This window comes from Astyanax mexicanus, chromosome 2 (genome assembly GCF_023375975.1).
Source record: "Astyanax mexicanus isolate ESR-SI-001 chromosome 2, AstMex3_surface, whole genome shotgun sequence".
Lineage (NCBI taxonomy): Eukaryota > Metazoa > Chordata > Actinopteri > Characiformes > Acestrorhamphidae > Astyanax > Astyanax mexicanus.
Window position 1 is genome coordinate 65,636,553 of NC_064409.1, and position 26,509 is coordinate 65,663,061.

At 38.1% G+C, this 26,509-nt stretch overlaps 1 protein-coding gene across 1 annotated transcript; it reads right to left on the reverse strand.

Annotated features, from left to right (window-relative positions):
- Positions 1-1,526: 1,526 nt before the first annotated feature.
- zgc:152774 (uncharacterized protein LOC553526 homolog) lies at positions 1,527-25,294 on the reverse strand. The gene is made up of 17 exons (XM_049474730.1): positions 25,035-25,294; positions 24,817-24,889; positions 21,089-21,221; positions 19,668-19,889; positions 18,319-18,465; positions 15,781-15,943; positions 15,543-15,671; positions 15,074-15,193; positions 13,303-13,406; positions 13,024-13,191; positions 11,401-11,520; positions 9,265-9,342; positions 8,943-8,982; positions 5,820-5,962; positions 4,945-5,611; positions 3,909-4,177; positions 1,527-2,970 (listed from the first exon to the last, which is right to left on the reverse strand). Exons 1-17 carry the CDS (start codon positions 25,071-25,073, stop codon positions 2,820-2,822), a joined length of 2,766 nt encoding a protein of 921 aa, XP_049330687.1. The 5' UTR covers positions 25,074-25,294; the 3' UTR covers positions 1,527-2,819.
- Between the last annotated feature and the right edge of the window lie 1,215 nt (positions 25,295-26,509).

Genomic DNA, 26,509 nt, shown 5'->3' on the forward strand with positions numbered 1-26,509 from the left:
TGTAAATGAGGGTCCCTATCCAGTGTGAATAATCGATTGCTTGTTTAATATTCAGTGTTGCAAAACCAGTTTTTACATAAACAATAAACAGAATAAAAAATAAAATCATTTTATTTTATTTAAGCTGCTGGTGTTTCTTTCGCAGCCTGACGCGCAGTCATTTTTCTATGCACTCTCCCTCTGTAAAACGGACCACGTAGAGTCCACGTCGCCTCAGCCACCTGCGAGTCCATGTACCTCTCTTCCGTGGACTTTCAGCGCACAACAGGGCACAAATAAGCAAAGCTAAGCGCTTTCTTTTGCAAGGCGACATGTTGTGTTGAAGCGAGAGTTTGTACGCAAAGAAAGCTTCGCCTACGGGCTGCGTTTAGACATGCAGTGTAAGCTCCCCCGTCGCAGCAGGTCAGTCGGACCGTACAGTGTGTGCAGATGAATCGCAGGCGTTGTTCATACACGACAAACGATTCAAACGTGCAGTGTGAGCTCTCCAGAACGCATCCGATTAAAAAAATCGCACAGTGTCCGCCTGGCTTTACACTAATGTTCCAGTCATAAGAGATTACCTCAGGGGATGGTTTGAAAACATCTGCATCTGCATAAGTTGTGAGGTGTTATCTTGTGCCTGGCCAACATGTTCATGGCAAGGCAAATATAAATTATGGGAGTTTGAGTCTGGTTTGGGTCTGATTGTAAGTGCCAGATGTTTAAGACTTTTCACAAATTTGTGCACGATTTAACATTCCTCAATCCACATGTCTAGACTTGCGTCAGGGCTCACAATGTCTTGAACAGGGGTGTTCCAATTTTTTTTGTTGGGGGGCCAGAAGGAGACATATATTTGAAGTCACGGGCCACAGATAATGAAATATACAACTTTAAATAAATTATAATATATTAAATAATAAACATTTTACTTGACTTACTATCTATCTATCTTTGACAGTGTAAACTAAGTGTAAACTAAGATTTTTCAAACTGATGTTTCATTTCATGATGTCTCTTAATATTAAACTCCTTAATTACGGCAACTTTTAGACTCTTTGGCCCCTTTTTTCTGCGCTACAACTGCGCACTCTCTCCACCTTTAGACTCTTTGTTCTGTTTTTCTGCGCTACAACTGCGCACTCTCTTTGCTTTAAGACTCTTTGGCCCGTTTTTCTCTGCTTTTACTCTCTTTGGTCTGTTTTTCTGCGCTAAAAATGCGCACCCTCTCCGCTTTTAGACTCTTTGGCCCGTTTCTGACACCTAGCGTTCAAAAAAGGAAACGGGCCGCAAATGGCCTGCAGGCCGTAGTTTGGACACCCCTGGTCTAGAAGTACTTTACTGGTCTAAGAACCCACACAGGGTGTCACCATGATAAGCCATAACATTAAAATATTTTTGTTCATCCCCTTGAATCAAACCTATAAGTCTACACTTCAATCTAATCTTAATTCAGATTTTTGGTTCCTGTTCCTAATAATTTGAACAGTTATGACTAATTATGCTGAATAAAGTGTTAAATAAAGTGAAGCATATCAAAAACCTCTCATACTTACTTTTTATCTGTGTTTGGAAAAATTGTTGAAGTTCTTATCAGTACTTTGTGTTTTACATTTTGTAAAAGTACTCAAACTTGTTTACTTTATTGCTGCAAAATCCCTTGAGATCAATATGCAGAAACACAACATTACAAAGTAAAGGTAACTGTCAAAAACGGAATGGTCAAAATAAATGTAGAACAAACAACTTTGAGTGTGTTCATTTAAACTTAATAATTAGATTATAATTGACTTTCTGCAGATATTTGATTATTCAAACAGGCAAACTTAGATTTCTTACAGAGATTTTCACACCTACAATTAGTTTGCTTTGGTTTAATGCAATTAATAGAGGAGGTTTGGTTTGTTTTCTCAGAGGGAAAAATCCAAGATCACCATAATGCATCACAACAAAACATGTGAGAACACTCTCTCTGTTCATTGGTCAGAGCTGTTTGGGGATGGGAGCATGAAAGTAAATCCCAGAAGTATATTCTGTTTTCTGGACTCGTGCATATTTCTGTACAGTTTATCACGGAGAAATGGGAAGTTTACAGCTGTTCTAATAATCTGTGCAATATACCAGGTTAAACTGGCTATACGAATCTTTATATCAAATTAACCTGATTTTTGGTTGCAAAAAAGAAATTAGTTTATTTTCTGATCTATGTTAAAACTATGATTTTTCCCCGATTTACCTGATTACCCAGATGCATGGAACACACTACCAGATCAGGAGAATCTCTCCCTATCTTTAAGAAACTCCTGAAGACAGAGCTCTTCAAACAGCACTTACTCTCCTAACAACTCTAACAAATTAACTACTTCTAACCTCATTTCCTTCTTCCCCTCTTTCACTCATCTATCCTATTATTTCCCTTTTAACCTCCTTTAGGCCCTATCTAAAGATGTTTTTTCCTTTAACTTCTATTACTTTTGTACTTCACTATTGTAAGTTGCTTTGGATAAAAGCATCTGCCAAATGTAATGTAATGTAATGAATGTAATGTAATGTAATGTAGATGAAATGCAAAATGTGATTTTCTGAGGTTATCGAATTAGTAAGTGCAAATAAACACACTCAGTGTGATTATAACTTGAAGCACTCTCTGTAACTCACTAGACTGCCTAAAGAAAGCCCTATTTTTAAGCATAATAATACAAAAGATCGTATAAGCCTTACTTAGATGCTATGTAACAAGATTAAATGCACTTTTTTTAAAGGCACTGTATTGAGTCTTTTGGCTTTTGTGCTTCTTGCTTATGCTGCTGAGTTATTAAGCACTGTGATCAATGAAATCACAAGTTGTTAGCCTGGATGATCTGCTGCAGGATGCTATCCACATCTCCCGTGTCATAGCTGATACCATGCATGTCCAAATTAGGCAGGATGGAGGAGAGGAGAGACACAACATTCCGACGGATAGCACGTAAACGATCCAGAGCAATACTGCAGAGAGAAAAAAGACAAAGAGAAGCTTATTTCTTTTCATATCATTAATGAAGGCAAGAAAGGAGCAAAGAATTTATTTAAAATGTACACAGAGAGTGGTGGAGAGACTAAGGGAATACTCAAGTGTTTTACAGAATGGTTGGATCTAGTCAAAGTTCTAACATAAATCCCTTTTCCCCTTGTTGCAAAATTGTCAGGGCCCTACAGAACCAACAGAGAGCAGGTATTATTCGAGTGGTGGGCCATTCTCTGCATTGCAGTAACACTAAAATGAGGGGGGTGGATTAGTAAGTGCTGTGCTGTCTTGAGTGAATCATCAGATGCAGCAGTGCTGCTGGGGGTTTTAAACACTGTGTAGACTCACTGTTCAGACTATTCAAGGATTCAAGGATATCTACCCAACTGCTCCATCTTGTAGATGTACATACAGAGGCAAAAGCTCATCTGTTGTCTTACAGTTTGGGTTGGTCATCCTCTAGTCCTTTACCTGCTAAAAAACAAACTCAAAACTAGCTGGTCACCCCAAAAAAAAACTTTATGAGCTAGGTTAGGTACATTGGGTATATATAGGGTATATTTGTCTTGAGCCAATTTTTTTTTAGCAGGGTGGTCAGAGGACCCTGCCTACAGGATGATGAACACAGGACTCTACCCACTGGATATTTCTGGTTGATGGACTATTCTCTGTCCAGCAGTGACACTGAGGTATTTAAAAAGTTGCTTTCGGTAACTAATGTTTTTCTCTTAAGATAAGGCTCATTGACATAGGGAATTGTGGTAAACTGCACGCATTGCTTTGTCACAATCAATAATGTAAAAACACTGGAGTATTCCTTAACAGTAAAGAGAAAGGCCCTGATTTACCTTAAGATGAAAAGATAAAAAAGTAGAAAAGAGATGAGAAGATTTTCTTTAGATGGAGGATGTGTACACACCTATCGTTAGCATTGGAGGGTGTGCTCGTTCCTTGGTCTCTCTTATCCCGTGTCTCTCTTTCTGCTTGTCTCGGTTTGCTCAGGAGCTGCTCTCTCTCTCTTTTCAGTTTATTCACCTCTGTAAAGAGAGCCTGATTTTGGCTCTGCAGTTGAGCTAATGCTTTACTCCAGTGCAGCTCATCTGTGGGACTCGTTGGTGCTTCCTGCTGGCCTGAAGGACTGCTGTTTTTCTGTAATGAGCTTTGTGTTTCTGACTGAGGCCTTGTTGTCTGAAGGTAGAAAAATAGGTACAGCCATGAAACACTTTAAACAAAATTAGCGCTAAAAAGTGAAAAACTAAAACTACAAACTGAAGCATATGTTTTTGCTAATCTTGATACTCAATTATAATGATTTTGCTATTTAGTGTAATAAAAATTGCTGCTCATGTAAATGAAATAAATATGTACCGGTACAGATGAATATAAACAGATAAATTAATATTCTGCTTCTAACCACTAAACTGTAGCCTACATCTGCACTGACCACATTTTTCATGGACAGACTCACTAGTGTAACTTACCAACATAACTACAACATGTAACTAGAGAGGTCTGTGTATCTTTGGTCATTTTTTTTTATACAAAATGGGCTATTTAAAACATGAAAATGTATTTTTTCTGTTGTTTTGAGTGGTAGTAATCTTTACAAGGGCAAGCATTGATGATGTAGTTGATTTAGGTTTAGAAAGACTTTAACATAGTGATTTTTGCTGTCGTTATTAAATGTACTGTTAACAGGATTCATGTTCATGTTCTTAGATTCATGTGGTTGGTGTGGTGCAGTGGATAACACCACCACCTGCCAGTGAGCTACCTAGCTGACTGTTACAGTTAAATTATGACTTCCTTTTTTGCCCTGAAATGTAAAACATATTATTAGTGACAGTTAAATGCACAAGTTCCAAGCAAATAAATGCAAATCCTAGTGGTTTTCTCCTGGATATAAGGAGTATATCTGCATTTCACTTACTGACTAGAACAGCATTGTTTCTAACCTTGGCTGCTGTAGAAGATGTTGCCTTGGTTTGGTTTTCTGCATTAGACTCTTTGTTCTGAACAGATGGCACTGCCACACCCTCTCCAGCCAGTCCGGACACCTCCCCTTCCACTAACACAGCCGCTTCCACAGCCGGCTCCTGAAGGCCGAGGGTCTTCCTGAGCCGCTTGGCCTCCCGTTCCAGCTGAGCCAGTCTTTGTGTAAGTGCAGGCCGGTCCAGGCCTTCCACAGTTAACGGAGAGACAGACTGGCGGGTGGTGCGGCTGAGCGGAGGCACCACAACGGTCTGAGCCGGTGGAAGGGGATGGGACCAGGCCATGGAAGACTGAGGGTTGAGAGAGGGGGGCCAGACCAGTGAGCCAGATGTTATCCTGGGTGGCTCTTTAGGTTGGGGGTCCTGTGAGGCCTGCTGTTCTGGAGGGTTCTGGGTTGAGTCTGCAGCAGGAGACTCTGTAGAAGTTTGTGTTTTGTCCTCTTGGGACATTGTATTTGGGGTCTGGGTAGTTTTGCTGTTTGTATCATCAGTTTCTGAAGTTTTCTCGGTTGTTGTAGTTGTTGGTACTGTATTTTTTTCTTCTTCTTCTCCAGACAGATCTATGGTCTCAGTGTGTTTCGGGGACTTGGTGTTTGCTTCACTGGTGGACCATGTTGCTTTCCTTTTGTTCCTATGAATGAGGTATAAAACATTACAGGTGCCAAGATGTTGTGAATAGTTATTGTGAATAATCTTAGCATTTCCTTTAAGTACTATCATCAAAAATACATATTTATTTATGTAGGTCACTGTAAACTGTATTATATTATAATTTAGAAAGAAAGCCTGGACCATATTGTATTAAAACACTGTATATAGTAATCTAATTGTTTTCAGACCCTTTGGAGTGTGTTGGCTCAGTTGAGGATTTTCTGTCCTTGTTCTGGGACTCTGTCTTGTCCACCAAGGCTTCATCCTCTCTGGTATCTGAAGGGGGCTCTGATGCCCTTCTTCCCTGAGTAGGAGCTCTGTCTTTATTGCCCTTAAAACACATAAAAACATTTATTTTTACTTTATTAATTTCTATGTGAGAGCAGAGTGAGAATATTCAGCTTTAAAGAGATAAAATAATGCTAAAATAATGCTAAATTATAAACTGTGTTTATAAAATTATTGTTAATGATGCCTTGCCAAGATGAGATTAAAACATAAGTTTGCAATGATAGTAAAAGATATGGACAGCACAAAGATTATTTAAAAATAAAAAGTAATAAAACATGATTACAAAGCATTGTTCCTATATAAAACACATGCTGTACCATATGCATATTATATAAATAAAATGTTCACTGAATTTGTAATTATAATTTAATGTAATGACACAACTAGGCCTGTCACGATAAGATATTGTTGTGGACAATATATTGGCCCAGAAATTATTGCGATACATGACATTTTTGTCATTTTAAGACTATTAAATGCCATTGACATAATAATAACAGAATAACATAAAAAACGAATACACTTTTTAAAGACAACACAATTTAAAATTATAATTATTGTTAATAGTTTGGGAATTATATACTTATTTCTTCACCTACTTTAGTCCACACTGTGTGTATGGAGTAGGGGTGGGCGATATGGCCCTGAAATAATATCACAATATTTCAAGCTATTTTTGCGATAACGATACTTTTGGCGATATGACAAAACACTGATTTACAAAAAAAACATTTCAAGAATACACTACTGCAACAAAATGAAAACTGAATTTTATTATTGCATACGATACGATATGGCACACCCCTAACTGAGAAAATAAAAGATACAAAAGTTTTATCTGAGTTGTAACAGAAGTCAATGATCCAGAATGTCATGATACTAAAAATGCACTCCAAATATCTCCATATATCCAGGAAGTAAAATCTATTTTATATAGTAGATTTTTAAAGGGAAATGAGAACAGTGTGAATTTTTCCTTTGCTAAAAACAGCAAAAAAGTAGCACCCTGGTGTGATAATTGCGGTAGGTGATATGGCACGATATTTCAGGGTATAATATCATTCGCGATATTCAAAAATGTTGGCGATATTATCGTGTACGATACGATATGGCACACCCCTAGTATGGAGTCACAGTTATTGAAGCATGACAGAATAAAATACTGTTCACTGTTATATTTGTAAACAAACATACAAATAAACACAATAGACGACATCACGATTATCAAAAATGATTGAGGTCAAGTTCATTTACTGTACGATAAATCGATATTGCAATTATTGTGACAGGCCTAGACCCAACTTTAGTCCCACACACATAACAGCCCTGGTGGCTTTAAAAGATCTACCACCTGCTCTGCAAGAATAACTAGAGGAGAAACTTTACTTTCTCTCTTTATGTCTCTCTTAATCTGCCCCCTACACACAAACACACACACACCATTTTTCATGTTTCTGCTCACACTGAGTTGTTTCTCACTTTGCCTCAACTCGTAAACAGGTTCTACCCGGGACTATTTTTAGCACATAGCTTCAAGTTCACTTCCTTTTGATTTGTATTACAGATAACTGCAGGGCCTCCCGGTAGTAGAACCAAATGCCATGCAAACCAAAGAAACCCTGAAACCGACAGTGTGCTCCAGCAGGGGTGGAAGCCTGTTAGAGTTAGAACTAAAAGCCCCAAAGAGACATATCACTACACCAAATCTGGTTTAGTTTTAGTTACTGTTTTCTGTAGTTTTTTTGACTGGAGACAAAATTCACAAACCTACAGTTGTTTCTGCACATAGACTGATATTTGTTCTTGATTAATGATTTGAATATGTATGATATATTTTGCATTAAGAAAAAAGGCTGTGCAAATGCAACACATTCTGTTTTTGCCACAACAGGCCACAACTTCTCTTCCCCCATAAACCATGCAGCACTAAGCATGTAAGCTGCGGTTACTGATGCTGATCTCTCACACTGTAAATGCACAAGGCATTTCCTCTTTGCTACAAATATATTAACACTGTACTGACAAATACAATCTGATAGTGTTTTAAATCGTACATTCGGGGTGTGGGTATGTACATGTTTAAGTAAAAGTCTCATAATTAAGCTAGTATGAAGTGGGAACAATTTTAAGATTAGTATATTTTAATTTACAGTAAAATTGCATAACCTTTTCCTTGCACTGTTTTTTTCCTCAGAATTACTGAATGTCTTTGCTACATCCATGTTCTTACATCAAAACTACACAGAAACTACACTTGGCACATTGGCTAACCTGCAGGATCAGAATCCAAACGATCAATCCAACAGACAAGTAAAAAGCACTCCTTCCAATTACATGACGTTTATTGAGAAGATTTATCAGATGAAAACCTTTCCTGCATTCTCACTAGGAAAGGGATAAGTGAATTAAATTAAATACTAGGAAATTGCAACTTTTTTTTGATCCCAGACGCTAATGAAGCATTTATAGGAACAGATACGATACCAGCTTTACAACTAACAAGTGTGCAGGATCTACAAGCCCAGATGCAACATCTGTGGGCAATGTGAACTATCCACTGAGGCCTAATAGTGTGTGCTGAGTATTCAAGTTGAGTGAGCACATAAAGTTCCTCGATCCACAGTGTCACATGTGTACCAGGAACACACCATAAAAGGCATTACCACCAACAGTGGATAGAGCAGTGGGTGGTAAGAATAGTGATCGACAGCATCTGGTGAGAACTATCCTTGCAAACAGCCAAGCAAATCTTACAGAAATGAAATCCACACTCAATGCAGGAGGCCCACATATGTGCATCATACAGGTCAGTGCAGAATCCTTCGGTGGGACTTTTTTTAGAATGGGACAAGACACTAGTTCCTGTCCCATATTGTTTGGCATGTCAGTGTGTGATCTGTGTAACGACCTCAAAAGTGCAGTGTTGAAATATGGTTTAAGAATCTCACAGAACTAGAACCCTCGGGTAAGAAATTATTTGTCTGGAAGTGTGCCCATGATTGTGCTTCATATCTCCTCACCTCCACAGATCTTCCTCTTCGTTTAGCAGGTGCCTGTTCCCTGTGAACAATTAAACACACTCAGTAAATGCTTGTGGCAGTTTATACATACATAGTGTTATATCATTTAGATGGGGCGGGGGGGGGGGGGGGGGGGATTATGTGGTTCCATCTGACGCAGCTGGAAAACACCTTTCTCACAACTGAGCACTCAGGATGTGGTTTAACAGTCACCCATAATGCCACAGTCTGACCATTTCTCTTTCTTTCTGTAGTTCTCATACATGCAAATGCACACAGACAGAGACACACAGACACTACAGGTTGCTAGTGGTCACTTTACTGTTTTTTGTGTGTTTTCTCATAGCTAGGTGTCAGCTCCTCCTCCGTCTCCTCAGGTTCCTCTGGTACTAAGCAGCTCCTTTAAAAAAACAACACAAAGCAACGTAAAAAAGTGAGTTGGTTGTATGGTGGCAGTATATTCACTAGGGATGCAGGATAACATTGTAATTATCATGCCTACTATGGACCCTGTAGTTCAAAGCATTGCTGTATATGGACAAACCCCGGTCCGGAACTACAATTCCCAGCATGCCTCTGCCAGTGTCAGGTGTCCGCACTTAACTAATGTATTTAGGTGTTAGTAATTTCATTGTGTATATAAAACGCTTTTCCGTGTATGACCATTGTTTGCTCTTTTGACTACATTTTTGCCTAGCCCTTCTGCTCTGTTTGTATGTGATTTTCTGGTTTGTTAAACGCTGCTTCTGGCTCATGGTTTCATTTTTGGTTTGGTTTGTACACCCACACATGTAATACGACTATATTGACTATATATACTGTAATAAAGCCTTGTTTTGATTTTTTACCGCGTGTCTGACTCACGTCTGTAGCGCTACAGTAATTTTATTGGTATTGGCCGATGATATGTGATATGGCCAATATTTTAAACCGATACTTGCCAACGTATGGCTGTGCTATTTTAGAATTAATTGATTTAAGCTAATGTTTATTTAATAAAGGTTATTAAAGTTATTAATTCATATCAAATTCATATGAAAGTTATAACGGCATCGGCCCAGAATTCCCACATTGATGCATCCCTAATATTTATATACATAGACAAGCATAGAAGCTCATTTACAATTTCAAGGGTATTAAAAAAGAACTTGTCCTTCTTTTGCTGGAGTAACTGTATCAGCTCTCCAAAGAAGACTCTCTCCCAAATTTGGTAGAATTGTTGTGAAAATTCAACTACATTCAGTGACATGAGTAAGGCCAACTTATATTTCTGCGCTGAACCTACAGCGTAGCCTATGCATCGCCGCGTACCCTACGCCACAGCCTATGCCATAGGTTGACGTGCACCTCTCTGGAAATGAAACTACACATCGCGCTATGTGGACAGCTCTTCCTTAATTGAATGGACGCAGTTAGCTCTGCTAAACTTTTTCGCTGGAGGGAGGGGCTGTGTTCAACGCATTCCAGCATGCGCCGCAGCATCTCCATTGAAACAAATAGGATTTAAGTGCTAGTGGACGCGTACTGTCAGTCCTCCATCTCAATTCTATCTAATTAAAGAAGTAAAAGATCTGAAGAACATTAAACAATTAAAAAATTAAATTCTAAATTAGTTTCTTGGAGATTTTTCAGTTTGGCTGCAGTCTTTTTTCCCAGACTTTCCCAGTTTTGTGTGTCTGTTTACTGTGGACCTCTACCTCACTCTGCTCACTCTAACTCGCATTGCCTCCAGCTCATTATGTCATGTGGGCAGAGTATGCAGCATGAAGAGCTCCCTCTGTTGCTAATTGTTGGTAATACAGATATTTAATTTTTGTTAGATTTTAACTGTTATGCAAAGTGTTAGTGTAGCTCTTTTAATGGTTTATTGTAAAAAATATATATAAAAGTCAATTTATTACACCACCCTATTTTTGTCAGGCATGTAAGGTGAAAACATGGGCCCGACCAAAAGCCCCAAAATTTGCCCAAACTGTGTGAAAATACTTTTTTGGAATGGTTTGGACCTTTGAACCGGTTACATGAAGATTTTACAGAAGCATTTCATTATCATCCATTAAACGACAGAAAAAGAAAAAGAGCCGGCGTTGTGCCAAAATCTGCTTTTCATGCAAATGTAGCAGTATGGGTGCAACAGATTACACTGTTCATTCCTGTATCTACTGTAACTTCACATTAATCCTTATTTTCAATTAGAAATAAAAGGAATCGAAAGGGAATCTGTTATGCTGATTCTGCTTCATGACAAGCGTGCACTCAAAGGGACACAGACTGTGGCTTCTGGTCCAGACTTACTGCCGAAAAAAAACAGCCCTAATTTAAAGCAATGGAAATATAAGGGTGAGAAGCGTGTGGTTTTCAGTGTGTCTGGCTGCTGTGGAGCACTGTGACCTCTGAGCTACATTGCAGTTAAGGTGTGAGTGGGTGGGGTTGAGGTTAGGGCAGCGTCAACTCTGACCTGAGGTGAGAGTTGGGATGTTGGCTACAGGTGAAGCGCTCAGGAAGTTTTCCTTTGAACAGATGAGTGGGAATACCCCTCCACTTCATACACTCCTCACACTGAATCCACGACACATCCCTGAAAGAGAGAGAACAACAAGCCTTTTTTATTTAAGAGTATAGTCTTCATTCAGATCCATTTTAGAAGAGCCGTTTTAGCTTGTTTTCTGTAAGTGAGCAGATATTTCAGTCACATGTGCGCTTCAGTTAAGACTCACAGCCAGCTGCTATTTCCTTTCGAGTTTGATTTATAGATAAAGTTCCTCCTCTCTCCTCCGGTTTCTACTCGCACTCAGCTTAAGACCTGAAAAGAGTGTTTCCTTATCTTTATCAGCAGCTCAATATGACTAGGGCTGGTTTCATGAGAGCTGCTGAGAGTCTCAGAGTGAATGTGTGAACAATTTCTGTAGACGTGTGAACTCTGTGGTTTAACAGAAAATGTTTCTGCTATTGCAACTGCCTGTTCTGCACTAGACCAGTTTTATTCATTAATAAATCAACAGTGCACTGCTGCCTCTCTCAACAGCAAGTAAACAGCTAAACTGTACTAAATGAACTGCATTAATTTCCTCCCTATCTATAATGTCATTTTACTGTTTCCTATTTGTACTGTTTAAAAAAAACAGTGGAATATTTTGTATTTGTTTGTCTGGGGCAGTAATAATAATCGAAAAATATTATAATAATAAAAATAATCTTTTTAAAGGCCCCAGTTTCTGAAATTTACATCTCTATCAAGTATTTTGGGATTACGTTTTGTTATAAAATCGAAACACGAAAAGGGGAAAAAAATGAAAAAAGGCTAACTACCAAAAAACATAGCGTCCTCTAGTGGATATTTTAGACTAACTTACTTCTGCTTTTTGGTAGAAAGATGCAATCAGACTGAGCTGAACAGTTTAGTTAAATACAGTGACTCAACTGTGCTTTACCAAAAAAGCTAAGCCTAACATTGAAGTGCTAAACTAACATCACAGCCTGTCGCTACAACCTTTAATTTAATTGGGAATTGACTACAAAAATATAAGAAAATATTTCTCAACACTTAAAACCTCTTATCGTTGTAATTGCTTGCAAGTAGGTGTGTTAAGAGTATCGGGGTAATATGTTTAATTTTCCAAGTTGTGATCCTGATTTGTGGTCAAGTCACACAGCACATCTTTTAACAATATTTAACCTGGTGTGTTAATAATTCTGTATGTGTGTATTTCCTGTTTATCTCAGCATGGTTGTTTTCACTTTTTACTTTTTTGTCGTTTTGTTAAAATGTATAAGGGGAGTTTTTTAATAGCATGGGTTCTCACTTCCCTTTTTTGCCCACAGGCACACAAAAAGCTCTTTAGAGAAATGTATGTGTTGGTTGACTGATCAGTAGATTAATTGACTGAATTAAGATTAATCAGCACAATAATTGTTAGATAAATAAATAAATAAATAAATAAATAAAAAATATGTGCAGTCCTATTGTTAGGCTTACTGTTGTGCATTACGCTAAAATTACATTCTGCTGTGTTGTCAATTTTGTGCACACCTAGATTTCAGGGTGTTTGACTAAGAGAAATATAACAAACAAACAGCTTACACTTCTTCCTCCTCTTCCTCTTCCTCATCGTCATCCTCTTCTTTTTCTCTCTTACTCCCCTGCACACTGTTCTTCTCTAAAGCTTGGAAAGCTCTCTCTTTAGCTTTTTTTTCCTTTTTCTCACGCCAGTAGTCGTTGAGTTTAAGCCCTAGAGCTGCAATAGTAAGTCTAAGAAAAAGAGAATGACAGTTAAATTAATCCAGTGGTGACAACAGTGTGCTGGATTTAGGCAGTACTATGGTGGAAACAGTAATAAGATAGTGAGATGGTTTACTTTACCTGTACTCTTTGGTGTATTCAAAGTCCTGCTTGTTGTGGGCTGGTTTGAGGAAGTTACACTCAATGACTCCAATAACCCCGACTCCTGACCTTTGCCCTGAAGACTGAGAGAGAGGAAACAAATAAAGAAAACTCCAATGAGAAAATGAAGACTCTTTATATTCGAAAATCTAAGTACTCCCAGTCTTCCGTTCACTCAAAAAAACAAACAAAAAAGACATACATAAACAACTTAAATCTAATTTAATCATGGACAGTTGTTCCACACACTTCTGAACTATTGTTATCTTAAAACACAAAACTACAAAACCTTTTTGTGACACAAACACAACTAAACTAAGATCCAACTGAAAGTCATGTTTACTTTACCAATTACTTAAAGGTAACTTAAGCTCTCTAAATATATTTCATCAGGTAACAGACAGACAAAATACAAATTACAAGAATCTAAAAAGTCCAGCAGTCCTTACATGAACTGTACTTCAACAATTACCATCTTTATAAATGATGATGGAATAATTGCAATGGCATTCAGCCAACAGTCACTCTAAGCAGCAGAGTAAATCTTTACCTGCTCTTATAGCCTTCAACACTGAGGCCAGGCAAGCACCAAAAATATTTACAGGGTGAGTCAAAAGTCAAACGTCGTGCAACCTTTTATTAGATGGCAGCCATGTTACAGACATAGACTAAATAATAAGCTCCCTCACCTATTACTTTTCTGTGGTAATCAGAGGTTATTTCCTTCGTTGTTTTTTTTTGTCACTCATTAGCCCTTCTCTGTCTTGTTTTTTTTTCTTTCTTTCTATTCTCTATTCCTCACCTGCTTTTCTGCCTGTTTCTGCCTTTTCCCCAGCCTGTTTTGTGCTCTTTAAGATCATGGCCCTGCTTTGTTGTTGTCTTGTCTTTGCCCTAGCTCTTCCCTTTCATCAGTGTTCTCACCTGTGATTGTTTGTTACCCAACCCCCTAGTTACCTTCCCCAGGTGTTCTCAGTCTCCCTGTGTGTATAAGCCCCTTTGTTTCTGTGTTCTTTGTCTGGTCTTTTGTATGATTTGTGTGCTTTTTGTGCTAATTGCCTGTTTATGGCTGTTTAGTTGTTTCTTGTGTTCTTAATCTAGGTTTCATAGTCTTGTTATCATAGTTATCATAGTTTAGTGTTTTTAGTCTAGTTTATTTTGTTTTGCGTTACCCTAGCAGTGTTTTCTTTCATTTTCTGAAATAAAGGGATATTCCGCTGCTTTTGACTCATACTGTATAACAGGTAAAAACATAGGTGAAGGGAGCTCAGAGGGAAAAGACTACACAAGTGAGGAGCCAAATGGTGCCAGGAGCCAATGGTAAAGGTGTGAGATTCATTCATCCATGCTGCACTGCCCAAACTTATCACCACGCCTCTGAAATACACTCTTAAGCCCCAAACCGTCAGAAGCCAATAAAATCTGTTGTGGGCATGGTCGTGTCAGATCATAAAATGTGTGCAGAAGTTTTAATGTAATTTAATTAGATTTTATCTTCAAGAAATAATTACGCAACATGAAAATCTCATTCATTTCTATTTAAACAACTTCATGCATTCACAATTCGATGCAAATTGTTATTAATATGTGTTATACTAGCATATTTTATTATGCAAAACCAACACTATGCAAAAACATTTTTTTTTCAGTGTACATGTAGTCACCCTTTCTGACAGAGCCAGTTGAACCACAACACACTATGTGCATATTAGTCAGAAACACATGATCTCTTCAAAGTGTTTAAATTTAGTACCTTGATCTGGCAGCCAACTTTCTCATAGGACTTTATGAGTCTGTTGTTGTGGTACATCATGATGCCATAATGATCTTTATTTTTTTGGTTGAAGCCAAAGGTAATCTTTACTCGCTCATTCTGATTTGGGTAAGATTAAGGATCATAAATTGTGATCTAGTTTGCTCTGATGCGAATCCTTATTAGGAAACAAAAAGAGACTAGGGACAGAAATGTAAGGGACACAGTTGGTAAATAATAAACAAAAAAGTATTAAGTACATGCAAGATCAAGTTGGTTAAAAGTTCTAAATGTGGGTTTGTATGAATTATCGATTAAATGCCCAGCTCTTACTGTATATATCTGTTTACAGTTCAGCATTACAAACTTTATGGAAATAAAGTTTTAGTTTTTACGAATAAAGGGCAGTTAAAAAATAAGGACTTAATTTAAGCTCTCCACCCGATAAGAAGTATGCAGGAAAGGATACGATGAACTGTGGTTTGTAAACATCATTCTCAATCATGGAAAGACTTTTGGCCACTAGTTTGGTCTGAACTTTCTTCTGTCTGAGGACTATCTGGATCCTGGGCTTCAGATACAGAATACTGAGATACGCCTGAGAAAGACAGAGAGAGAGAATGAGATAAAAGACCAAAGCAAAAAAAATATATACATTTATACAATCTCTAATCCACTTATTTCACTTATCTCTCCAGCTGCCTCACCCTCAGAGAATAGTCCATTTCAGGGACGATGTGTTCGGTTCTGCGAGGGCCGAAGTAACTCTTCTTGCTCTTTACTCCCTCCATCTCCTCAGAGTGAATCTCTGGCAGGCGAATGTCCTCTGTGTCTGTATCAAAGTCAAACTCAGGCTTTCCATCCTTGTTCCTGTCAAAGCAAGGCAAGGAGAACATTAAACACATACTCATTTAGATACATTTATGGATGCACTGAATATTAGGCTAAAAACATTAAACATAATAAAAAAAAAAGTGAAAAGACTGAATAATTTATACAAAAAAATATTGTTTTGCTGCTTTAAAAAGCAATACAAATATACATTTAGACCATTTAATTAATGCAGTGCTAAAAAGGGGCAAAATACATAAATACCTGCAAAAAACATGTGGTCTGTAGAACTGTATGATAATAAGTAAGTTTTTAAAATTATTGCTAAGGATCACCTCAAGCTGCACTTTTTGCTCACTGGACACAACTAGGTTGGATGTAGAGTGAGGTAGAGCAAGGTAAAGGCCCACAGTGAACACACACACCACAAATAGTGCAGCTAAGCTAAGTGGCGAAAAAATTTAAAAGAGCTTAAAAACAAAGATATTAATTTATTGTGTTTTACATCGATATCGCAATATTCATTTTATCGCACGTCACATTTATCTCCTGATTGTACACCCTTTATAATTAGTGGTAGGCCTTCAGCCAATAGCTTCCTTTTGTTTGATTTATCATAAAATATTCATTTTGATTTATCCCTAACTTTTTTATTTTATTCCTATGAAGGAAAGATTTAAGGACTACTGACTAAACCAAGGTTAAGCTTTCAGGACCTGATACTGAAAAACAAAACATTTCTAACACTCCCTCCACATGATAACACTGTGCAATGGTGTAACTGATGAGCACATGACCCTCAACTCATATAAAAGCAAACCATGGGTGCTTTGTTTCAAAGAAACCTCAGTTAGTATTATGCAGAAATATTCAAATAATGCAAATAAATAATGCACTAGAAATGCAAGCAACCTTAGACTTTATTTCATGTGGCTGACTGACAGGAGCTTGTCTAATACGTTTATTAGCTTGACACCTGTTCATTCATAGTCTCTTCTGAAATTAAAGGTATTATGTTATGTTAAAATATATCTCTTTGCCCCATTTCTGGCTTTGGGCATGGTGCCAAGTGGTTAATGTTTATCTGCTCCTATTCTCTAGACAATGCTTCTCTGTAAGGATTAGACAGCTATGTTTGTGCATTTGCATTTGGGCATGTAGTGTATGTTTAAATATCTTCAAATCGTTTTTTGGCAATACTTTGGTCAACATGTTCAGACATGTTTAAGTTATCTGACAAAGGAAAAACTACATGATTCTACGTGAGCCAGCAGATTTCTTTGGAAACCCAAATATGCACACTACACACATAGTCACAAGAACAAGGTAACAGGGTAACATTTAAAGACCTACAGGCCTATCTAACTCTAAATATTATAAATAAGTCCATTATCGCACAAACATTGAACGTGAATGTTAAACGTGACAGGATGGCAAAAAGGAAGCTACTCTTCTCCAAAAATCTCACTGCTGTGTGTCTGATATAATTGCTCAAGTCCTTAGATAATACAAATGTGCATTTTTGCACAAAATGTATCAACTGTGAAACATGGGGGTGGCAGTATCATAGTTTGGGGTTTCTTCACTGCTTTGGGTCAAAGAGAGCCAATTTAAGTCCAGATTTTACGTTTGGATTAATAAACCTAAGCAGCACAATAGTACAGTATAGATTTTACATGAAAGATGTAAATCTTATAAGTAAGATTAGATTTATCTTGACAAAACCACTAAATCCCCAATTAACTTACTAAAGTTATTACTTCATTACTCCACATGGTGGCAGTAATCAAAGAAATAGGGTGAACTTGAGGTGAAGAATATTGGGATGTTATATTCTGTGAAACTGACACCTATAAATCCGTAATTCCTGGTATTTGCTTATTTAGGATTATTTTATGTTTTTTTCAGTAACACAGATGCTGAAAAGAAAAAAAAATTGAAAAAAAAAGAAAAAAAAATTGTTTTGCATTGTTTTGTATTACAGAATCACAGCATTGTAATATCATTATAATAATTTTGTATTGTGAGCTGCTCTGTGATTCCTTGCTATCATCATATTTATCCACTCTGATCTGAGACATCACCACAACACACATTTTTAAAGTACTCTTTCACATGCTTTGTGCAATTATACACTCTCAACAGAGAGGCTTGTGAATCCCCAAATTATGAACTATCAATATCAAATAATTACCTTAGCTAGCTTCCTTTTGTTACAATATAGACATATAAAACACTGGATCTGGACATCATTACGAACAAAATGTTGTTAGAAGCACAACACAATTACTAATTACTAAACTAATAATTCAATATCAATACTGTGTTTTTAAAAATCGGTACAGTACAGGAAAACAAAAGATTGCAATACTTCAGTGTATCAATATTTTTGTACAACCCTACATCGCATGTACCTGCGTATGTTCCAGATGAGGATCTTGGTGCCCTTCTTGCCTGGAATTGAATCCAGTTGCTCCTGCAGCTCAAACACTGACTTGAAAATAGAGTGAGTGAGTATGGCTCTCAGACTCGCCTCAGAATCCTCTGTTATTATTAAAGACTGTGAGAGAGCAACAGTTAAGGATGAAATGCAAAAAGAAAGTACAAGCACATGAAAAAAAATCCTGATAAAATGTATTATCTACATATTAGTTACATATAACTGAATCTGAATCTGGATGCACATTTAACAAAGTATATGAACACTGTTTAATGTAACAAAGTAAAACAGTGCATCAGTGCATTACTACAAAAAGGCCACATGATATAATCCCTTCTAATGTACAGGGAAGTCTTTCTATTAGATTCAACAAGACTTTGGGGTAATTCCACTGAGTATTTGATTGCATTCAAAAAAGCATTACTGAAGCCAGCATGTTGGATAATCACGATTATCATCTTATCTTACTCAATTTCACAACATATTCCAAAATTATTGAATAAAGCTCCATAATTTCAGAGAACACAGCTCCACTGCTCAACAGGTCAATGTTGTGAGGCTTTACAGTGACTCTCTATTCTTCTCTGCAGGTACTAGAGAATCTATGAACTCATTGCTTGTAAATGTATTTATTGAATGGGGTGTCCACAAACATTTGAACATATCCGCATATCCGAGTGTGCACCACAGCACACTCACACATGAATACCTGCAACAGTGTTTCCCTATGGCCATTTCAGATTTTGTTTGGTAACAAGACACAATGTGTCATATTTGTTCTAAGTGTTTCATACTTTGTGGGGTATAAATGATTTATTTCACTTGTTTGTTGACCTTCAAATGGGTGGACATTTTGTGGAAAAGCTGACCTGTAAGATACATAATTGAGTAGCCCTGAACTAGAGTCATAACTTATACATACTCTGAACAAATACGCATTATTTATTACATCAACACAACTAAAACTGTAATTAATGTTCACATATTTACCATAATGATTGTACTCCTAGTAATTTATGCTAATTTTGCTGTGTGTGTGGAAGGCTTTAGCTTCACGCCATTCACTGTGAAGCGGCCCTAAACTTAATTTTAGCCCAGAATTCTGAGCCCACCCGCTTTCCTGAATCTAAGGTCATGGGAACTCCTGACTATAGGTCCAGGTGTAAGTGTTTGGACAGGACATTAGTTTCTAGTCCATTTTCCACAAGTAAATTCTAAAGAAAAAATTACCCAGCCACGCTACAGATAATACATGTATTATGTCCTTCATATCTAAGTGTGTGTGTGAGTGGAAATAATGATATAACAGTTTTATAAAGGATATTGGTCTGTTGGTTGAAGGGAGTGATGGGCACTATCACAGCCTGAGCTTTGATGGCCTGAAGGAACGTCTGTGAGAGCATGCCCACACTCTGACACCCTCCGTTCTTTGTAAAGATCAGAGCATCGCGCCCCAAACGCATTGATCCTGACTTGAAGCCATTACCGTAAACCCCTATGGCTTGGTGTGAGCCCTTTCCTGATCCTTTCTCTGTGAAACCAAAACTAAACAGAAAAAAAGCAGAAAGAGAGACAAGATACACATTGCATTATTAAAACAACAACCATTATATCTTAAGAGTGTTATTACACCCAAGAATTCAGAGCAAGTTCCATGTGCAACATTTTGCACATTTGGACCACTTTTTTGATTTCACACTGCAGTTAAATGAGAATACTTTTCTGCATGCTCTCATCCCCACCTACCTTGGCTGCCTATCCCTATACTTGACACTGATTGGTTTGTAGAATGTTGTAATTTAAGTAAGTTGGCTTTCCAGGTGCTGTGCCCAATTCTACATCTTTGTCATAAGACTCGCTCTTCGTGTGAAAGTATCATGTAGCAGAATGAGATTATTGATTATCCACAGATTTAGTTTATTTATGTAAATAAATAACAATTAATCTACAGTTACAGTAGATATCTAAACTATGAATGTAATTGTTTATTCCCGTACTGTTGTGTGACAAGAAGGCATGAGAACAGAGTCAGATTCTGGCAAAACACTCTCGATATGAAAAAAGATGAACTAGCACAAGCCACAAGCCTGCTCAAATCCATCAGTTAAATTTAGAGAGCTGGGAAATGATGAAAGATGTGTGTGAAGTGCTGTGGTCTCTAGGCTGTCCTGTGGTTTATTTCCTTGATGATGACACACAGAGCCTAGAACTAATTTAAGAAATGAGAAATAGCCACGACCATTGCTGTACTGATGTGTTGTGTACAACAAAGAATATCTTATACTCATGCCATATGTGAAAAGATTAAAACTGATGCTGATGAAACTAATGAAATTTGGAGTTCTAATCGTAATTAGAACTAGTGCAGTTCTTGCCCCATGGACATTTCTAGCCAAATGCAGCCAGTCACCATCATTACCACCCACTGTGCTGTCCACTGTGTGTGGTACTGCCTTCTATGATGCATTCTGAGTACACACTTGGTGCTGTGAATAAAGAAATACTACATGCACGTTCCCACTGTCATTATCAGGCCTCAGTTTTAACTAATTGAATTTAAGTTGTCTTCTCATAAGGGTTTACCAGAGCCCAGGGCACAAATATGGACCAAGACAAAACTGTCTTATGTTAAACTGTCTGTCTAAGCAAGTGAGATCTCCAGTATGAGATCTTCTTTATTACCAGCTACAAATGTCAGTGTGTCCATGTAAGACAGTAAGTTTCCAAACCAAATTCCCACTTACCTGAGCATTTTATGCAGCTTGTTGGGCGTCATCCCACTGCCATTATCTGTAAAGCTGAGACAGTGATGGCCTTTTACATTTGCCACATCAATCCAGATCTGCTTTGCTGTTACTCCTGGATCAGACGCGTTATCTATTACCCAGAGAGATAAGACCAAATCAGCCATAACATTAAAACAACCTGCCTTATATTGTGACAGACCCCCTTAACCCTCTCAGACACGGCATCCATTACGATGGGCGTCATGTATTTTCTTTTTATGCTTTGATGCACATAATACTAATTAAGACCTGTTGTCTGTTAGAACAGACCATAAACCAGCCAGTGAAAAAAGTTTACAAGCCAATTAAACTAGAGCCAACAAGACAAAACAAGAGCCTATTGTCACTAATCACTAAACACTTTAATCATGTTTATTTTACTCTTATGAGTGAATATCAAATAAAATTTGTAAACACTGGCTTCCAAAGCATTTGTTTATTTTATTTTAGTTAATTGGATTTGATGTTCATATTTTTATATTAGAAAATAGTCTTTTTCGTGCATTAGAGACAGAAAAAAGCATTCTTATCTATTTCCATCACTGAAACAGAATTCAGGTCTGAAAGTGTTAATCCACCAAAACTGCTCTGGTACATCCAGGCATGGACTTCTCATTTTGCCAGTAAGTATATCAGTCATTTTTGCTACACTAGCTTTGCTACACTAATTATAGTCTGTCAGAGAGAGGTGGTGGTGAGGGGCCAAAAAAGCATGTAACTTAATTACACATTACTTTATAAAGAGCAATGAATGTATTCTATGTAAAATTAGTACAAATATTCAGACTTAGTACTTAGGGACTGTAATATAAACATGTCTAAATATCCTACATAACAAATCATTAATAAATGAAAAATACTGTTTTTAAATCAGTAATCCTTAATATTTTTTTATTCAAAATTTAAATCAGCACTATTTCTGAGAAGAAATACAGTCATGATGTACTGTAATGTAATAGTGTTTATTTCCAGGAGTTTTTTCTAGAGATATTATACGGTAATCTCAATCTTTATCTGCTCATTCACACATTGTTAAACCAAAGAAACACAGAATTAGATCTAAAGAGAGCTAGCAGACGTTAGTCTTCATTAAAATCGCCAGATTAATGCACTCTGAAAGGACACAGCACGACAATGCACATTTTAAAAGCACTTTTTCCAATGCATGGTGCAATTATACATTCTTAACAGAAAGATATGTAAATCCACAAAAATTATGGACTGTCAGTTTTAAACAATTGACATACTGACTCATTCACATTAATAGGCCCTCCCAGATATGTGAAATCACACAATAAGCAATACAAAGGTCAGCAAAAATTATAAAGATTACATCCACATATATATATATTTAAGTTGATTTAGAACGTCCAATTAGCCTGAACAAAGTCACTCAGATTCTTTATACATTATTCCTGCTTTCAACACATACACTTCAAGAACTCACTTGACGCCCGATAAGTATTTACCACCATTTGACATGTGCCATTCATTCCCTTCATTTTATTTGCTATAAGTCACAGAGTTGTGTAGTCCACCTCAAGCTGGTAAATGCATAGTCGCACACAGAGATAACAATTACACATGCCTGCTCACTTATACGTTCCTCAAACAGTTGTGGGTAAAAATGAGTCATAGAGAAAGAGTTATTTCTGCACTGTGTCAGTTATACAGCAATGCATGTGTCTCCTGTACGGTAAGTGAAGCTAACTCTGAAGCAGACTAAAACTGAACTAACTAAAGTAAAGCCAGGATGATGTAAACTCTAAACACAACACACTTCAGTCTGTGTTCATTTATACATGCACGTCTGCATTTTTGTTCACAACCACACCACAAACTTGAGATCTTTAAATGAAGTAGTCTTAAGTCTATATATATTATATACTATATATATAATATTTCTCCTTTTAGGATTGTTTTAAGGAATAGATATCAGTTTTACTTTACTCAAGTCTGTTATATATTTAACAGTTTATTCCAACAGCAGATCATTTTAATTGTTGCAAGTATTATTTCTCAACATAATAACATGGGCAAATTCAAATCAAATGTGCAAAACCTATTTGTGCCAGTTTGGGCCTATTGTGCAAAAATAATCCACATCTGCCATATCTGATACAGACGTTGTCACTGGTCTGGTCCAGATTAGGACCAGAGTAAAAGTGCAATCAGGGTATTGATAAAGACATATGGAATTATGTAGCAAACAGTAAAAAAAGTGTTTTTACTCCACAATTCCTGATCCCACAAAACCTGATCAACTGAGATGGGTGATTTAGGAAGAGCTGGAGCTTCACAGCATAAAGGAAAAGCAGCATCTATTGTTCAGCACCTCCATAAAATCCTTCAAGATGCTGAGAAACTAGTCTAGGTGACTCTACCTCATGATGCCCATATAAACATTAGTGCAAATACAGTGGTATAAAAGCTATACGGCAGGTAAAGTGAACACGTGCATAAAGTACTTTAAATGTCACAGTTGTAGGGGAAATTAAAGTGGGTATAATAGTATAACTACAAACAGTAGTGCAGGTATGGGGTGTGTGAGTGCATGTCAGTTCTTGAAAATCCCAGTACTACTATAACAAACAAAACATTTACAAACTGGAACCCAGCTAGCCCATGTTACACGCATGTAAGCCTCACGTTTAACCTTTTCTGTTATGTTACGGGTCAAATTGACCCGTTTTAAATTTTGAAGATCTAGGAAAAAAAAATTTTTTATAAAAGTATTTTTTTAGTATGAAACTTCTTCTGCTTGCATCATACAGCTCTGGAAGAAATTATAAGACCACTTCATGAACATTGTTGTTTTATTTTTCTCAAATTCCAAATAAAAATATTGCCATTTAGAGCATTTATTTGCAGAAAATAAGAAATAGCTAAAATAACAAAAAAGATGCAGCGCTTTCAGACTTTAAACAATGCAAAGAAAACAAGTATATACTTTTAAGTTTTAAGAGTTCAAAAATCAATATTTGGTAAAATAACCCATGTTCTCCTCCCCCAGTCTTACACACTGCTTTTAGATAACTTTATGCCACTCCTGGTGCAAAAACTCAAGCAGTTCAACTTGGTTTGATGGCTTGGGATCATCCATCTTCCTCTTGATTATATTCCAGAGGATTTCAATTTAGTAAAATCAAGGAAACTCATAATTTTTAAGTGGTTCTTATATTTTTCCAGAGCTGTATTTGCAACCACCCCCTGCAAAAACATTAACTGTTAGAGGTAAGGAACACCACTGCACTAAATATTGATGGAATGACTAGAAATTGAGTTAGTAATAATTCACTAATATTCACACTGCTTGTTAGGATAAACATGAACCTGGTCAAATTGACCAAGGAACACTATTTCTGATCCTGACAAATGAACATTATAGGAGGGTTAAGAGTTTGATAGCTAGCTGGTGGAGCAGGAAATACATGTTATACGAACACACACACACACACACACACACACATACACACACACACCTGACAGCTACAGTCTAATAATGCTCTCTAGGAGCCCTGGTTGAGAGGGTAGCTGCTGTGCGCGGTCTGGGCCATAACGCATACAGGTCAGTGTTGGGCAGGAGGTGCAGGAGGTGTCCGGCATGGGCCAGAAGTAGCGGTTCCCAGTAGCGGAAGTGGGTCTGCAGTAAAGTGAAAGTTTGGAAGAAAGTTTTTAGTTCTTACCTACAAGTTCAGCCACCGCGCTGAAGGGCCACGTGTGACTGGTGGAGTTGCTGTCCAGGTAGGACGGGCTCATCTGGAGGGAGAAAGAGGGAGAGGAAGAAGGAGGACATGATTCACAGCAGAAAAACAACACCACCACCACCACCACCTCCTCCTCCTTTATGCTGCAGACTGTAATGTAGTGTAATGTATTGCAGTGTAATGTCAGGAATACGCACGGAGCTCAGGCGGATCCCGTGCTCGCTCAGCCTCGCCATGTTGTTGTTGTTATAGCTGTGAATACGCAGGAGCGCACGAGCTCACACACACACACTCTCTCCAAGAGTCTTCCTGCCCCCGCGCTCCGTCTCACATTCTGCCGAGGAACTCTCTAGCGTTAGTCCCGCTTCCTCTTTCACTTCTGCGGTGGCCCCGCCGCTGCTGCTGCTGCTGTAGTTTCTAAGCTCTGAGTGTTTGTGAGCGTGCGCGCACACAGTCTTCTGGCAGGCAGGGCTACAGAAATCCCCCAATAGCCAGTAGGCGTGTTTAATGTGTGATATGCAAAGTGTGCCTCAGTGCTGTTGACATATCCACAACAAGCCAGTGTTCTTCTGTCCTAGAGTTGACAGGTTCGCGGTTTTCCCGCCAAATTGGCCTTTTTTAAACATCCAGTCGCAAGTGTGAACATTCAGTGGTGGCGAGGTGCGCTTTTTTGGTCTACTTTTGGGTGGGTGTTGCCTTGGATGTTACATGAACCATACCTGTCAAGTTTTGAATTTTGAAATAAGGGAAATTTTCCATCAGTGAATCCATTCCTTAATAAAGTATGCAAAACAGTACATCAGTAATGGATTCCATGTAGCAATGTAATTGTCATGTCCTGGTCTTGTCTCATGTCTCTGTGTGTTATTCCCACGTGACCTGTGCCCCTCTGTGTCTCCTGTCAGTATTTTTCCACCTGTGTCAATTTGTAGCTCCGCCCCCAAGCCCCAGGTGTTTCCACTTCCCTTGTGTGCTATAAAGCCTTCCTTTGTCTCTTGTCCTTCGTCGGTCTTTGCACTAACCCCAATCCTCGTTTGTTTCTTTGTTTATTTACTCCCGGTTTATTTTGTTATTTATTATCTCTTGTTGGTTTAGTTTATGTTCATTTGTTTCACTGGTTTGTTTTGGTTATTGGTTATTCGTTTATATTTGTTACGTGTTTACTTGTTCCTTGTTTCTTTGTTTATTTGTTATTTATTTATTAAATTATTTATATCGCCCTACCTGCACTTGCGTCCGTCTCCTCGTCTCCCTGCCTGGGTCAATTCCTGACAGAAAGACCGACCGAACATGTACGCAGCAGGTTCTCCGTGGACCGGAAGCCGGATGGCCATTCGCCGTACTCCAGGCGGGATCCCGGCGCAGGAAACCTCGAGGCCTCATGGACGCCGCAGGCCTCGGGGTAAGCGCTCTAAGGGGTCCCGCCAGCCGGAAGAAGACCCCTTTTCTGGGGAGGATTTTCTTGGGGGGGCGATGAGGGTTGTTGCTATGAGCCTCGGTGCCTCCGTGTACCCGAGGCTCAAGGAGCGGGACCCGTGGGACTTTCTCGGGTGCGCTCCCAGCAGCTCCGAGGACGAAGAGGAGCTCTACCCCGCACCAGTCCGTGCTCCTTTACCGTTCCCCCCAGGGGCGGTGCTCTACCCGGCTCTCGGTCGCACAGCTCCAGAGGCCG